Raw genomic sequence first — 17,075 nt, forward strand, 5'->3', positions numbered from 1 at the left:
ACATGGCCATTGCCATGAGAGAAAAGGAAGGAGTTGAATCATGACTTCAATTGTCATTTTAGCTTTTTAACAAGAGTTTCTGTAGGAACATCAGATGTCAGTGTTACGGTCCACTGGTCCCAAATCCTAGCTAGATTTCTGGTTTTCTCGATAAAGGCACTTGATTTTAATGCCAAGCCAGAAAGTTACCCTCACTGCCTATGGCATCTTTGCCCATATTGGCAGTTGGACTCCCACTTTATAAAGCAAGAGTTGATCGATCTTCATAGTAGAAAGGCCCTAACTAGATGTGTTTTCTGCATCTATGTCTCATGGAGCTATTCTTTGAATACTTAATATAAAGTAGGTGATATTACAGTAATATGGAGATTATACAGAAATGGTGCAGACTAAGAGCTTAAAAGCTTTTATTGAATGAGTGGATGCAGGAGGACAATCAATGATATACATATGGGACGTGGAGAATGAATGATATACTCGTACATGTTTGGTATGTGTACATGCGGTCCTTTGGCTTTCAATTTCTTGGAAGTTTTGAGCAGCCATTGTTGAATTTCAACAATTTCGTTGTTGAAAGTGAAAGGTGAGAAATTCATAAACATTTTTGTCCATAGACGCACTTTGGGTGTTAGATAAATCCCAGAGTTGTCCTACGTTTAGTCTTTTTCTCTGTTTTACAAGTACTGCCATTTTTCACAACCATATTGCCTTAAATTTAAAGATGAGCTCTGTAATTGGCACATGGTAGGTGCTCAGTAAACATACCTGGTCAGGCTGACTTTAAGGGAAAACTATTACTGGTCATTTTATTGACTGCGCCTCTATTCCTTCTAGTGGTTTCATAAATCTTTAAGATTTTTACATTCGTCAGAGAAAGAGAGAAATGAATTATTTCACTTTGGCAAATATTTTATTGAAGAGTAAGAATAGATGGAGGTATCTATAAAGACTTTGGGATTGCTTCTTAAGCCCTTGTTTTGAAACTCGTGCAATTTAAAAAATCAGAAATATTTAATGTTCAGAGTTTATTAAAAACTTCAAATACAGTGGTCTGTTATTTGACATTTTTCTTGCCATTAGTTGTAGGCAGAAATATTAATTTCTGTTAGGAAATCAAGCGTGAAAACACTATATGTATTAATAGATAACTCGATAAAAGGCATTTCCTTTCCCACATCACCTCCCCCACTATCCATACCCAGCTGGAAGGTAAAAAGGGTGGTCACCCTAGTTAGTCTAAATAACTGTTTGAGCCATTTGGAACGTAGTACCAGGTAGCTCAAAGGGAATTTCTTGTTTGACTGATGGCTTAGCTCTTTGTATATATTATGATAGCTGAGGCCTGTTTTCATGACATAGTTCCTTTGGCTCTTCATTCACTAAACCTAGTTGAAAGAAGTCCAAAGAGACCCTTTTTAGATCAAATTTTAGTCTGTGAGATACTAGAGTGTTGAAGTCTGTTTAGTTGGGAATTATACTTACATTTTGAGGGGCACTTGTATATGTCCAGATGTGAGTGCCTCCATGTGGAGACTTGTGCTTTTTAATTTTTCTAATATTACAAAAATTACTAATATCAGTTCTCATTCCTTCTCTTTATGGAGTCATGGATAAAGGGATTTTCCTATACTGCCTATCCTAGTTTTTCCCAAGGAAAAATAACTTAAACTTCTAGGTTTTAGTTTTTCTGTTGTATTTGAAAGAAATACCAGAAGTCCTTAAACTTTACTGCTAGCAAGAGTTGTACATTTTTTTATCTTAAATATGTATCCCTTCATGACAGGAATTCTAATACGAATACATCTCACATTTACAGAAGAAACAAACGTTTAACTCTGTACGTCCTTCTAGTGTTTAACATCAGGAGAAATTTACAAAATAAGTATATCTAGGAAATATTTTCAAAATTTGTATGGAGATGGCAGAAAAAAGGAGGTACAAAAAAAGCAGGTAAAAAGGTTGTGTTATTTTGTTTGTTAGTATTAGTGGAAAGATATTGAGTCAAAGTGCACTACTGACAGGAAAGTAAAATTTCAGCTGCTTCTACCAGTTTTAAGGGAGCATCCTTCGTGGGGACACAGTTGGATGCCCAGTCACTTCTCAGCAGTACAGACCCAAATGTACCCTAGATATTCAGTCATCCACCCCCCTCTCCCCTGGGGCTTTTCTTTGAAATATGGAGACCCCTCAATCCTGTTTTGCATGTAATTGAAGTTAGAAGACATGTTAGGAAAAGCTATTCTTGACTGACTAGAAAACAAATAATTGTATTCTGTTTCTGATCTTCATTTATAGCACCAGCAACAAGTGGTGCAGGCTGTGGAACGGGCCAAGCAGGTGACCATGGCAGAACTGAACGCCATCATTGGGGTACGTGGCCTTTCCATTTTAGCTCTGATCTTGGTGTTTGTCATCAGCTCTCTCACTCTCTCTTTTTAAATTTTATTCCATCAGAAGGGCAAAAGGCCATAGAGCACCACAAAATGAAATTAAGTCCTTTGCCTTTAATCTCAAGTAAAATTTGATGGCTACTTCAGAAACTTTGGATCACATTCTCACCAATTCAGGGTGACATGTTCCTGAAAACTCCCCTATGGAGACAGGATAGTTTTCATAATTTCTTTCATTTGCAATCAGCTTCTGTTGCTAACCTGTGCCAGAAAAAAGATACAGATTGCCCTGATATTAAAATGACCTGGTTGCTTTTATCTTTCCTCAAATACAGAGTATCTTACTGTCATTTTTAGTAAAATAAAATGCGTATTTTCACATCTCCCTGCTACTCTTCCTACCCTGTGATGAGTGATTTTATGGGCTAGTGTCCATTTGTAGTGGAAATAGCAGATGAACTATACTTTTTCAAAAAACCAGTGGCCCAGTTAGAAGATCCCTGCTGGTGATCGTAGCATTAATGTTGCATAGAAACCCTGCTGGAATTCATGGGTTTGGACGGTCATTCCAACACCACATGTAGTTTTGTTCTCCCAGATTAAGGTAACAAGTAATGAAACAAGGTGCAAAAACCTTACAAATAAAAGCAAGGAGTCTTAGCTGAAAAGAGCGCAATCTTCACATCTCTGTATAGCTGGTACAAGCAGTTAGGTTATTGTAATAAAGGCACTACAACTGTTCCTGCCTCTTTCTGTCCCCTCCCAAATACTTTCTTTTGTGTATAGATTATACACACAAGTCTTTTCTCTTTTTTCCCCTTAGTGTATCAAACACACTTTGAAATGCTAATTATTCCATTTACTTTCATTAAAATTCAAATTGCTGAGTGAAGATGCATATAAGGGTCGCCTGATAATCAATCTGAAGTGAAGATATTGCTTCAATTATGCCTCTGTCTTTTAACAAGGAAATCAGAACTCTGGAATGACTGCCGATGGTGGTGGTGCAGCAATAGCCTGATTGTAGTTTGTTTCTTAATGGGTTATTTTGAGCTCTATTTTGTGTCCACCTGACCACAAGAAAATACTGGTAGTAAATTAGAAGACATAACAAATGGGAAAGAGTAACCTTTATTTCTTCAGAAGTGCCCCTTGGAAAGAAGAGACTGAATCAGAACAAGCCATGTAGACTCGTTTGTCATACATTTTCTCCACTCGGAGGGTGGGGGAAAGATGAGAGATGAATACGTTTCACCATTAGTCTTTATTTCCTAAAATTCCAGAAAATAGAAGTATATTGAAATTTAAAAAATGTTGAGAAAGCTATAATTCTGAAGTTAGTGTATATGTATAATACCAGCTGCATTTGCTTGAAACTTGTTTTATTCACCTTGGCATGTATTTTGGTCACCGCACCTCCCAAGGTCACTGGGGATACAACCTACGTTTGTCAGGCACTACACTGTCTGCTGTTGGAGAGAAAATAGATGCAGTGAGGTCTGATAAGAGCTTGCAGGGTCGTTTCTGACTTAGTGTTTATTGTTTGTATGAAGTGCTAAAGTACAGGTAGCCATCCTACCTAATTTCTGGTTGGAAGTCTTTTTCTAGGAAAACAATGCTCTTTTGTTTATTTTTTGAGTCTTATTAGTTACTATCTGTACAGTGGAGTGATTAATCTACATCAAAAAACACATTGTTTTGTGTTGGATGTTGCTTAAAAATATGTGGGAAGATATAAAAATCAGAACAAGTTCTCTTCCTTCATCACATCAAGTACATTTTATTACTGTTTTATATCTATTTCATTTTATATACTTTGTTTTGAATGGGATGGTGGATTGCCTTTTCTCAGGGAAAGGATGATTTATTAGGCTGTAGCCGAGTAACTGACATATTGCATATATATGGATTTAATTATTAAAATAAAGCTAATTTAATTTTTTGACCTCAAAACTTATTTGAAGAACTGACTCAGTAGAGCTGCATGTTATCAAAGCAGCATGTGCCGTAGTTTGGTGGGAATTCCAAATTATTTGTATCTGAGCAGAAAATGGAGTCAAAATCACATAATCTGACTATTCTGAAAAACTAGATTTCAGAAGTAGAAAACAAACCCAACAGTTTTAGGGAACCACAAACCAAGTCAGAAGGAAAGCGCTTGATTATAAACTCCATGCATTTCTGCTGATGCTCTTTTCTGTCTGTCGGGTCTTTGTCTCAACCTTGGTTGTAGTGCCTTGTGTCCAGTAGTTTGCAGAGTTGTAACATTACGGAATTTTCAACACACCTGCTGTTTTGTGTGCCCTTGGGCATGGCTGTGTTGTGAGGTGATAGTAGCTTGACCTGCTTCCAGAACTGATGAAGGGTCAATTTTCAATTTTTGTTACTTGAGTCTTAAAATGTAGTTGGCAATGATTTTCTGTGCCAAGGGAATGAAAATTTTCCTTGGGAGAAGCAAGGACCCATCTCCCATCTAAGCCCCTGCCGACCTTCATTTATTTATCGCTCCATATGTATCTTTTTTATATGTATGCACACCATCCAGACAAGTGCAAATGTTCCCAGATTTAATGAAATCTGATGAAGCACCTTTTTAACTCTGCAATATTATTCTACCTTCATTGGTAAATGAGCCAAACCAGTGATCCATGCCGTTTAAATGCAAAATGCTGAAGTGAGCCTGAAACCTGGAGAGTCGGCTTGTTCTCCTGACAATAAGCTAGTTGTGCTTAATGGAATGAAACACAGTTATAATGATTTCTTTCACAGGTCATGTTCAGTTTAAAACTGTTGATAGATTGAAATAAGTTAAATATCATTTATCTTTTATTTATAAGGAAAAAACAGGAAAGTTCCCATGATGTTTTTTATAGTTAGTATTTTGTGTTTTGTTTTGAATTGGTTGTAGTTCATGTTTCCTTGCAGCTTTCCTGGAGTTCCCCCAAATGAGCTAAGGGAATGTCGTGTATCTCGTTTGATCTTGTCATGTGTCCTACTAGCCACTGCGTTTTTAAATTAGAATCTCTGCGAGATCACACTGTTGGAACAACACACAAATTGTAGTTTTAAATCAGTAATATGATCTAATTAGAAATGATGTTTTCATTTCCTGTATTATTAAATTGAGTCATCTGACTATCTTAAAATGCTTTTTAAATCCATTACACTATATAATCAGCACATGCTGTGTGAATGTGGTTATGCTTAATAAAGGAGGCTGACTTGGAATCTCATAAAATTTCACCAAAGAAGCTACCAAGAAGAAGCGAAAGTTTTGTTAGTATGAACATTGGAAAAGAAAATGTTTGGCTTGTAAAAATAGAAAATGGGGTTCCTTTGGACAGGCCCCCCACCCCGCCCGCCCTTTAACTCTTTGAAGAAAAAAAAATAGAAATAATGCATTTTCAAAAAATCCTTAAGAACAGGTATGCTATGGTGTAGGAAAATGCAGTTTAGCACAAGAAATGCTGAACCTCAATTTTTAACAGTGACATTTTAATGATAGGAAGTCTGCAAAATTATTTGCCATCAATTGTGAAGGCAATAACAAGCCTTGGTGGTTTTTCACACTCTCTGTGTTAAGTGCTTTCAGAATGACAGCGTAAACTGTGTTAGAGAACTCCAAGGAAGTAAAACTGATTAAAATGTTCATGCTTGAATGGTGCTGATGGAATAGTTCATTTGGACTTTCTCTACCTCCTGCAGCTCAAGCTGAAATATTAAAATTCAGTGGATTTAAATCTCTCTCCTCTCAGCTCAGGAAAAAAACATTACATTTTAATAGGTTTTAAACCCATAATTCATTGGTTTGGAGCAGCACTATTAAATCTATTTAAATATTACTTGTATTACTAAGGAAATGATTTAAATGACTTTGCCTTTACTATCCTATGTGTTTGAGTTACTTTAAAAAAAGAAAGACAATACCTTTGGGGTTTTCTTCTTCCTCTTAGCATTTTGTTTTATTGTCCTTGTCATAAGATTGGCCCTTAAATTTACACACACACATACACACACACACACACACACACACACTTATACACACACATTCCAGATTGGCACTTTGGCAGAGGGTTTTGTAGTATGACAATTTTCAAATATATGTTCCTCTTTTTCCATTATAGATTTAAAAACTGCCATTTTAAGTGTCCTAAATGCCTTAAGAGGCATTTAGACGGACCATTGTGGTAATTTCCCTGATAGACTTTTAAAAATAATTAGCATTAGGTAAAAAAACTGAAAGATATAAATATGTGGGCATATGTAAAAACGTGTGTATGTTGTGTTTCCCCTTCTTATAACACAGCCTCCAACAACACAAAACTGAAATAAATTAAAAATATAACCTTGCTTTTTTAATAAAAGCAAAATGCATTAAGTATCCAAGAGCCTTATTTTCATCTCTTCTGTGTTTGCTAATAAATGACTTTCCAGAGATATTGTTAATTTTGCAGTAGTTGTGCTGTTACCCTGTTTTGGACACTGCTGCTGAAGCAGTGTGGTCTTTCTGGGCCCACCTTATATCCCTTTCTCTCTAGCCACTGCCATGGCAACATGTGGCCCATGGCTTGACAGCTCTGCCCAGCCACGCTGTGAAATACTTGCATTCCCTAGTGCTTTTTGTGGGGCTTTGGTGGGACCCCACCCTTCACTTATGAATATGCAGCTCTAAAAGGCGAGGGAGTTACCACCTAGTGGGGTAATTCTGCACCTGCTGGCAATTAATTGTCAGTGGGATGCTCCCCTGCTGTACCTTGGGTGGAAAATTTTGAGGTGCTTTCTACCTTCCTTCACCAAGGCTCCCAGCAGACTGGAGCTTCAGTGCCTATGGTAATGATGAACTCATAGGGTAGTCAAGAACCCATCCTTGTTTTGAGTTTCCCTTCTTCCCTGATTTTCTGTTCCTAGGCCCCAACTCCTGTTTGGGGTTCATTTTTCAAAATTACCTACAGCCAAGCCCAATCCCTGCGCTTTTGTGGTGGAATTAAGACACTTGGGATTGGACTTCATAGACCTCAAGCTCTGTAAGGGGGGGTTTCTGGTGTACGTAGGCGTTTGTACTCATCTCATGCTAGAATCATGATTTGTTTTCTGATGTGAGTTCTGTGCATGAAACATTTTCTGTAACAGCTAACGTTTATATTTTTGAAATAAATCTTAATAAACTTACAGGTGATCTTCCCTTTCTTGTTCTTCTCCCAACTGGTTGCTATTGCTGTTTCCTAAATGTATATTATATGGAATAAACTTAAAAGTGAGCTGTAAAATAGATTTGTGTTTTATCAGAGATTGTTTTTCCAGCTATACTTATTACTGTTTTCACTGAACAGTGCCTTGAGCGTAAGGGCCTTAGAAAACATGCTGGCCACTGGTTTCATGCTGTACACAGCTTGCTGGGAAGGGGTTTGGGGGCAAAAGGCAGGTTTTCTCCAATTGTAGGGCTTTACTTACCTGCTCTCACAAAGTATGATAAAGCTGTGATTACATAAGACAGAGCAGTTGTGCATTGTAAGTCTGCACCTTCTTCTGTATCTTACGTTGGCATGCCTGCACCTCACCTCTTTTGTTTTTTTAAAACTGGTTCATTTACTGTGGATCAGGAGACAATGTTATTGAGTGATGTAGTCATAATGTAATCTTTGTGCTACAATTCGATGAGGCTCTAAGAGGCAGTAATTTCCCTTCTCTCATAACAAAGACTCATATATTTAAGTCATTTTTCAGCTCTGGCTCCACTTCAGAACTCCCTAAAAAACCTAGGTAAAGAACAGAATTTCTAATTTGTCCTTATGTTCCATTAATTTCTCTAGAAAGAAATTTCAGTTTCTCTAGAAGAAATTTCTAGAAGCTCGTGGAGTATTTTGGGATTTTTTTGTGATTTTTTTTTTTTTTTTAAATTGTGCTAACATGGAGTGCTACAGTTTTGCTTTCTGTTGAGGGAAGGAACCCTTCCTTCCCTCCCTCTCCCTAATAAATGCATTTCTGTAGCTCAGGAGAGAGTTAAGCACACAGTGGAGTGTTACAAGAGTTGCAGAACTCCATGTGTCTGGGTGGGTACATCTGACATAATTTAAGGCATGTGGGCATTGGGTTTCTATTAAGAAGAAAGCAGTTTCCCAGATCTGTGAGTCTGCATTTTGTTCACACCAGGCCTGTGTAGGGGTCCAGGGGTCCCAATGGAAATACCACACGGAAAAGCAGGCTACATTGAAGGCAGCTGGCAAGCGCGTCCTTGTTATCCCTTTTTATTGGTTAGTGGGCTTTTTGTTTGTTTTTTCCATTTTGCTTATTTTTTTCCATTCTACTTCCCCTTTTCTAATTTTCTTACTGACTTCTTCCCAGTTGTGTTCCTATAAGAGGCATCACTAACTACGATTTAGTCAGGCCTTTTCCCTTGTAGACTCAGCTTGCCTCCTACCCCTCAAAGTTGGGAGTGAGGGAGGAGACAGGCTCACTCCAAACAGGCAGCTAGAAGACTAATGACTTAAGCTAGGTTTTAAGGGCTATTGGTTTGTGTCCTCCTCATAAGAAATCAGTTTGGGCATATTTTTACCTAAAAATGCATTTGTAATCTTACAGGTTTTAAGGACCTTTGCAAAAAAGGTTAAAACATTTTAGGAACAGTAAGGATGATTTAATGATTGTATGTAGTCATTCATTCAGCAAATATTTGAGTACCATCACAAATCCTATTAAAGGGGTGCGTTTTATTTTCATTTTAAATGATATTTCTAAATGTTTTCTGAAATACATTCTGAAATGATCTTCAAATTACATTAAGTCTTAAGGTTTTGATAACTATAAACTTTCTGCTTTTACATTTTACTACACCTAATCAACTTTTAATTACCGCATTTTAATTTCAATGTAACTTTAGTTTCCAAGGATAACAGAGTAAAGAAAAACAGATAATAGAAAACATAATAAAAATGAGGCTGCATACATTTACAAATTCGCATGTTTTTATACTTCTAGATATTTGGAATTAGTAATCTAGCACTACACATTCATTATCGGTATATTCTATATCCTTTTTTAAAGTCAGATTTATCAAGGTATAATTTATATATATATATAAAGTAAAATTTACCCATTCTACCATATAGTTCTGTGAGTCTTGACAACTGAATCTAGTCATGTAGCTACCACCACTGTCAAGCTCTAGAATGTCTCTCTTCCACCTTACCCTACCACTTCCAATTCCTTTGTTCTTTGTACTCAGTTCTTTTCCCTACCCTAGTCCTTGGGCCAACCGCCCATAATGTTCTTTGTCCCAAAGTTTGCCTTTTTGAAAATGTCATATGAATGGAATATATACTGTGTAGCCGTTTGAATTTTCCCATTTCATTTAGCACAGTGCATGGTTTGGTTGCCTGTATCGGTAGTTAGTCCCTTTGTATAGTTGAGTAATATATTCCATTGTATGGCTTTAACTGTTTGTTCAGCCATTCATCCCTTGAAGGGTAGTTGGATTTATTTGCACTTTTTGGTGAATTTGAATAAAGCTCCAGTAGCAGTTCACATACAGGTTTTTGTCAGTGAATATAAGTTTTCATTTCTTTGGGGTCTTTACCTAGAAGTGGGGTTGCTGAGTTTCTATATTACGGTAAGTCTGTGTGTAACTTTCTAAGGAACTGACATAACTGTTTTCCAAAGTGACTTTACTGTTCTTCATTCTCACTAATATATGGGAGAAAAACTGTGCTCCTCACATCCTCACCAGCATTTGGAATTATAAGTTTTTAGCTATTTCTGATAGATGGATAGTGGTATTCGTGTTTTTATGCATTTCCATAATAGCCAATGACGTTGAGTGTCTTTTTTAATACTTATTTGCCATCCCTATATCTTCTTGACAAGTATCTTTACCTCATTCTTTCTGTTATTTTTGTTTTGATAGCTTTTTTAATATTCTGGATGTAATTAATTTATGTATTTTGCAAATATTTTCCAATCTGTAGTTGTCTTGTTTTTTTAATGGTAATTTTTGAAGAGCAGTTATGGATGAAGTCTAATTTACGATTTTTTTTTTTCCTTTATGAGTCTTACTTTTGGTTTTGTCTTTCAGTAATCTTTGCCTCACCCAGGACCACAAAGATTTTCTCCTAGGTTTTGTTCTGGAAGTTTTATGTTTAGGCCCATGATCCAGTTTGCGTGAATTTTTGTTCATGGTGTGAGAGGTGGCTGAGTTCCTTCTGTCCGTCTGTCCAGCCGGCCGTCGTCCTTCCTTCCTTCTTCCAGATGGACATCCGATTCAGTTGTTTAGCATCATTTGTTGAACACAGTGTCTTTTCTCCATTGAATTGCCTTTGTACCATTGTTGAAAAAAAACTATTGACTATATGTGTGGGTCCATTGCTGGATTCTAGTCTGTTCCATCAAACTGATGTCTATTCTTTTGTGAGTGACACACTGTCTTTATTTCTGTGACTATCATTATTGATAATTTTCCATTTCATTTCGTGCTTATTCTTTACTGTTCTTGCCCTCTTTCCTGAACTCCTCAGAACTCAGGTCCTTACTGTTGGAATCCTACAGTCTGACTGATAGATGAAGGGAAAGAATACAAGTTAAAATAGAGAAACTTTCTCTTATGTCAAAAATGGTGTCTGTTCTGACCCCAGACTGTTCTCTCAAGGGTGAGTGTACCTTCCATCACCCCCTGGTCCCAGGTGCTCCCTCCTCTGTCTCTAACAGCCTCCTCCTTATAAGATTTCTTGTTTGTGCATTTGTCTTTCTATATACTTCATTCCGCACACAGTAGCCAGAGAGATCTTTTTCTAAAATATAACTTGGATCCTGTTGCTCCCCTGCTTAAAACCTTTCTCTCATAGGTACCCATTTTGCTTAGCACGGAGTCTAGATATCTTACCATGGCCTACTAGACTGAGATGACCCTCTGCCCACCTCTCCGACTTGACATACCACTCTTTCTCTTAATCTGACTGTCCTTCAACCACACGGGCGTTTTTCTTCTGTCCCTGGATCACCCCAGGCATCTTGACTGAGGGTTTGTGCATCAGCTGTTCCACCTCGAGAACACTCATCCTCCCTGTGCTGACATGCTCTTCCTCGTGTGCTCTTTAAAGTCCCAGCTCGTATGTCCTCTCCTGAGAAAGGACTTCCCTGGCTGGCACATGTAGTAGCTCCTTCACCCAAGTCATTTTCTGTCCCATTAGCCTGTTTTATTTTCCTCAGAGCATTTACCACTTATTTATGTGTGTGTCACTTGGCCTTCACTAGCAGGTGAGATCTTGTTCACTTTTATAGCCATGATGCCTAGAACAGCATGTAGTTCATTTTCAATAAATATTTGTACAATAAGTACTCAGTAACTATTTGTTTAATAAACATGCAATACTTTGTTTATAATATTTAATAAAGATATGTTCAATAAATATGTGTTAAATGAACAAATACTCTATTTTGAGCTTTTTTCGCATTTGGATTTTTCCCAGCACAATTTTTGAGCCAAGATTGAGAGGAAACACGGACTGGTAGAAAATACACAATCCTGGGTGTCACTTATATTATGATCTTAGGAATTTCATTTAAAAGTTTTCTCACTGGTAGAGTACAAGGATGGAGCTGAAATGCTATCTAGTTTTCTAACATTGGTTTTGTAAATATTTTGTTTTGATGACTACACCGTTTTTTGTTTGTTTGTTTTTCAACTTAGTAGCCTTTGTGTCAGTTACTTCTTTAGATTTTTCATATCCCCAGGCTACATTCTTTTCCCCAAACAGGTAACTAAAAATAGCAAATGTTTATTTAGTACATGCCATGTGTCAAGTACTGTGCTAAGAATTTTTGCATGCATTATTTTGTTTAATCTTCACCTCAACCCCATGTGGATGGTGGTAGGATTATTTTCCCAACTTTACAAATAATGAAACCAACTCTCTGAAGGGGTAAGTAGTTTTCTGAAGGCCACACAGAGAAAGTGGCAGAACTGGGATCTAAATTTAGACCAACTTCAGAGCTTACACATTTAACCATTCTATTATACTTGCCCCTTATTTGTCCCCTCAACTCCATGTTCATCTTTCTTTATCCCTGTCCACTAAGATGATGGCCCAGTGTTTAGTGTCCAGAGCTCAACAGGGAATTGGAAATTGGGTATGCCTGATGCACATACTAATTAATTGGTTAGCATAAATTATCTGAGTTATATTAGTTCCATACATTGCTTGGATACTCTTGACTCATGTCATACTGTGCTTCTTCCTGTGTGTTTGTAACTTACTCTTGTGTGTAAAAATCAAAAGTTGTCAGAAACACCAAGGCAAATGTTTTAAACCTAGGTCCATGGATCTTCTCAGATTTCATGCTTGGGTATTAGGCTGTCCATTAGCTCCCGGAAATGTTTGCAAAATTAAGTGTATGGGAGGGGAAGGGGTCAGGTAGGGAATATGTACATTTCCTGGAGAAGAAATTTTGGTCGTGGATTCATAAAGGATCCCGTGACACAAAAATATATTTGAGCCTGTCTGTGCCTTATAAGATAGAACTATGAAGATCCAGATAAGAAATAACAAAGTATTTGGTGGAACACACATAGACCAAAAGCTGTCTGTAACATTATAAGGAGACATTGTCGGACGATTGTTCAGAAACCTGGAAATCAGCGGTTTACTGAATTTGTTTCTAAATATTGCCTAGGGGATGGGGATGTTTCTTGAACTATTGATAGGTTAAAAACAAAAAACAAAACCAAATACCAAAGCTACATTTTGTTCATATCATCATAGGTATGGAAAATAAGTTAGCCACATTAAACTTTCCAGCTTTAACTAACAATTAATGGTAATGACTGCTTGGGATATGCTTATATTAAGAAGAATTAACTGGAGCCAAGCAGCTCGTTACAGTCATATCAAAAGAAAATACAGACAAGTAAAATTTCCCTCAGAATACTTGTTCTTTTGTTGGTTTCCTGTTCATACAAGCATCCTTTAAAGGTCTGGGACACAACAATGACTAAGAACTGGTCCCTGCCTCTGCGGTGCTCATGGTTTCAGGGAAGGGGTAGATCCATAGGTGTGGAAATCACGTTTATATAAAGTCATGAACCAAGTACAAGGGCAAATGGGATAGCAGTTACCCATTGAAGGCAAAAGTGAGGGTAAGCTAATTGAAGGCAGCAGTGGGTGAGGAAGGGGAAGGACTAGGAGAGGACGACAATAAAAGGCCTGACCAGCTGCCAGTCAAGGGACATAAATAAGTTAGAACCATAGGCATTGCCAATATATTCCAGGGAGTCCTGTTTTTGAAATTATTTCATTGCCTTTTCCTCTACTTCCATTTCTCCATCTTGTGAATAACAACTTCATGGGATATAGTAATATTGCAACCTTAAATAGTGATTTGACCTAATAAGGAAGAGTTAGAGCTAAACCCCCTTCCTCCCCTACTCCCAAAAAAGACTTTTAAGTAAAACTAAAAATGGCACATTTTTGAGCCCTTTCTAGGGTAGCTCTGGAGCTGGTCTGCCCTTTTTGATGCTCGTACACTTTCCCCCTTGGTAGATTCATAAAAAAGTGGAGTTTATCTTGGCCCAGGTTGTCTTCTGTGACCAACAGGGGCAGAATCACTGGTCCCAAAGCAAAGGGACGGTCACATTGTATTTTTATTTTATTCCCCCAGAGTGTTTCTGGGTTGACCCAAAGCAATTTGCAGACAGAGCTCTTCACAAAGTAATATCTGGGAGAAGAAACTATTGAGGGGAGGAAAACAGTGTAAGCTGCTGTCTACTTGGATTGAAAGCTCAGAGGTTGCTTTTGGGTTTCCTTCTGCTTACAGCCCCAGAATGGCTTCTGAGCAAAGATAAGTGTCAAGGCAGGCTTTGGGGGTGGGGGATGGGGGATGGGGGGGCATGTCTTCTTGCTGGCAGAGCCGACCTCCTTCTTACAGAGGCTGAAACATTCCAGGTGCTCTTTCCAGCCTTCCTCACAGCTGAGCTGTGGGCATGTGACCCTGTCCAGGAGCGTGAGATGAAATGCGATACCTTCTCTCCTTAACAGAAAGACACATAAAGAGAGAATTACCCACTTTTCTGCATTTGAACGTGGCTGTGTGAGGATATGAGTTAATGCTTGGAGCCGTGGCAGCCATCTTGTGATGAGAGAAACGGGGTACGAGAGAGGCCATGAGAATCAGAGATGTTAACCCAGAGCCTAGGTACTGCCAAGTTGTCCAACCACTTATGTAGGAATTAAAAACTCCTGTTATTTAGGCCTCTTTAATTTGGGCATTCTGTAACTTGCAGAAGAATGGTAGAGACACACACATACAAAGGAAGAAAATCAAAGTTGGAAACAACCTAAACTTTAACCCAATGATTGAGGACCACTTAGGTGAACTCTCATACAGTATATATCTGTACAATGGCGTGAACTGTGCAGGCATTATGAATGGTGTAGTCAAAACATTCATTACTTAGGGATATGGGAACGTGTTCTTTGATACACACTAAATAGGAAAAGAAGAAACATTTTAAACTACAAGATAGCATGATGTCATTTTGTTTAAAAATGCTTATATATGCATTGAAAGAATACTGGACAGACTTGGCCAACGTCTGGTAGGATTATGTATGACTTAATTTCTTTCCATTCTGTTTGTCTTCATTTAACATACAACTTTACTAGTCTAAAGTTAAACCCATGAACTTAAAACCTGCTCTATAGAAAGTACTAATTAAAAAAATTATGAAACAAAGTTGTATTTATAGACCCATTCCTCCTCGCTTCTGCCCCATCTGAGTAAATGGTACAGCCATTTACCCAATTCACCCTCAGCTTTACAAGGTATCCTGAATTCCTCCAGTTATTCTCACCCCCTTCTTTGTCTATAACTGTGTCTTTTTAGGGCTGGTTCAAATTATCTTAACTCCTTCAACTCTTTGCAACTTGTAGTGCTATAACCCTAATCTCAAGTTATCACTATTTTTTGGTTTAAACTCATTTCATCTGTCCACTCTCACATCCAGTCTCCACACAGCATGCTGGCGATTAAAATTTTTTAAATTATATAATACACTAGCTCAAAGACTTACTACTCTTTACGTAGGCCAATGAAATAGAATAAAGTACTCAAATAAATCCGCTCAGTATGTCAGAGGGGCAAGCATATCAGTTGGGGAATAGATGGACACTAGTGAATATTACCAGGGGGATAGTTGGTTATTTTTGAGGAAAAAGTGAAATTAGATCTGCCTGTTTCATCTTGTATAGAAGTCAATCTGAAAAGCATAAAAAGACAGATCTTTTAAAATTTTTTATCCTGGGGTAGAAAGGGATTTCTTTAATGGGTCACAGAAAGCTCAAACAAACCATAAGAAAAATGATTGATAATATCACTCAGTTAAAATTAAAAACATCTGTTCATCAAAAGCTGTCTTAAAGAAAATGAAAAGGAAGCCAGAAACAGAGAAGGTATTTATAGCACATATAGCCAACAAATAATTATGCTCCAGCTTATTAACAGTTAAGAACAAATTAAAAGTCCACCTTAAAAAACAAAACAAAACCAAAAACACTCGCCACAACTTAAAGCTCTTAGTATTCTTCAATGAAAGTCTAAAACCATGATCTGATTCCCATATTATTTACAGTCTGTCACATTTTTCCCTTGCTCACTGGGTTCCTACCAGACTTCGTTTTTCTTCTTTGGTCACTGCAGGGCCTTTTCTGTTCTGGGCCTTTGCAACTGCTTTTCTCTCATCTCTGAGTCTCTTCTCCCAGCTCTCTGTGGTACTCTGATTCTTCGGGTTTCAGTTCAAAGCTCACTTCCCAGAGTGGCTTTCTCTATTGAGTCTTATGATGAGTGCTTACCTTTAATGGCAAGATGTCCCTAGTTAAGAAAGGTCCTGATGGGGCAGCCGCTATACACCACTGGACTAGATGGTGGGGGCTTGTGCTCCATTCTTGATGCTGATACAGTCTTTCACTGACCTTATCTTGGTCCTCACACAGGCTGCTGTTGGCCTATAAAATTAGGCATCCAATTCCAATGTGGGGTTTTCCCGCCACACCACCATGCAATTCTCTGATACTAGCTGGGTATTGTATAGTTTAACTGAATTCTGACACTGTCTACCTGGAGATAGCATTGGATCACATAGGTTAAGGGCTCAGTGCTCTAAGACTGTGCCCCCACCCCCACTTCATACACCAGTTGCAAGTCCAGGTTGTCGTCTGTGCTTCTAACACTCACCCCTCCTTGGGTTTGATTAATTTGCTAGAGCCGCTCCCAGAACTCAGAGGAACATTTTACTTACTCGATTACCTGTTTATTATAAAAGGAACAGGCAGTTGGAAGAGATGGGAGAGGGCAAGGTATGGGGAAAGGGCTCGCTATCCCCCCATTGTGCCACGCTCCCTAAATTTCCAAGTGTTTACCAACTTGGACGCTTTCTAAACCCTGTCCTTTTGGATTTTTATGAGGCTTTATTAGATAGGCATGCTTGATTCAATCATTGGCCATTGATGATTGGACTCAAACTTTTGTTTCATTTACATGTGCATTTTATGCAGATACACACGGGCATGCACACACCTGGGCAACACATGAGTTGTAGTGAAAATGTTGGAAAGCAATTCATCTTGATGTCGTCTGAGGTACATTCTGCTTCTAAAGTTCTAAGGTCAATTGCAGGATTACTGAAGAGCCTAAAGTAGATAG

General features: G+C 38.0%; 1 protein-coding gene across 6 annotated transcripts in view; it reads left to right on the forward strand.

The window, feature by feature from the left end:
* Nucleotides 1–17,075, forward strand: part of TLE4 (TLE family member 4, transcriptional corepressor) — a 143,343-nt gene that overhangs the window by 48,241 nt on the left and 78,027 nt on the right. For 4 of the 6 annotated variants that reach the window (XM_033123118.1, XM_033123119.1, XM_033123120.1 and 1 more), the window contains exon 6: nt 2,296–2,370. The exons of the other annotated variants lie outside the window; for them this stretch is intronic. In XM_033123118.1, coding sequence (XP_032979009.1) covers nt 2,296–2,370 — 75 coding nt within the window. The remainder of the gene's footprint in view (nt 1–2,295; nt 2,371–17,075) is intronic. 6 annotated transcript variants of the gene reach the window in all.

This window comes from Rhinolophus ferrumequinum, chromosome 12 (genome assembly GCF_004115265.2).
Source record: "Rhinolophus ferrumequinum isolate MPI-CBG mRhiFer1 chromosome 12, mRhiFer1_v1.p, whole genome shotgun sequence".
NCBI lineage: Eukaryota > Metazoa > Chordata > Mammalia > Chiroptera > Rhinolophidae > Rhinolophus > Rhinolophus ferrumequinum.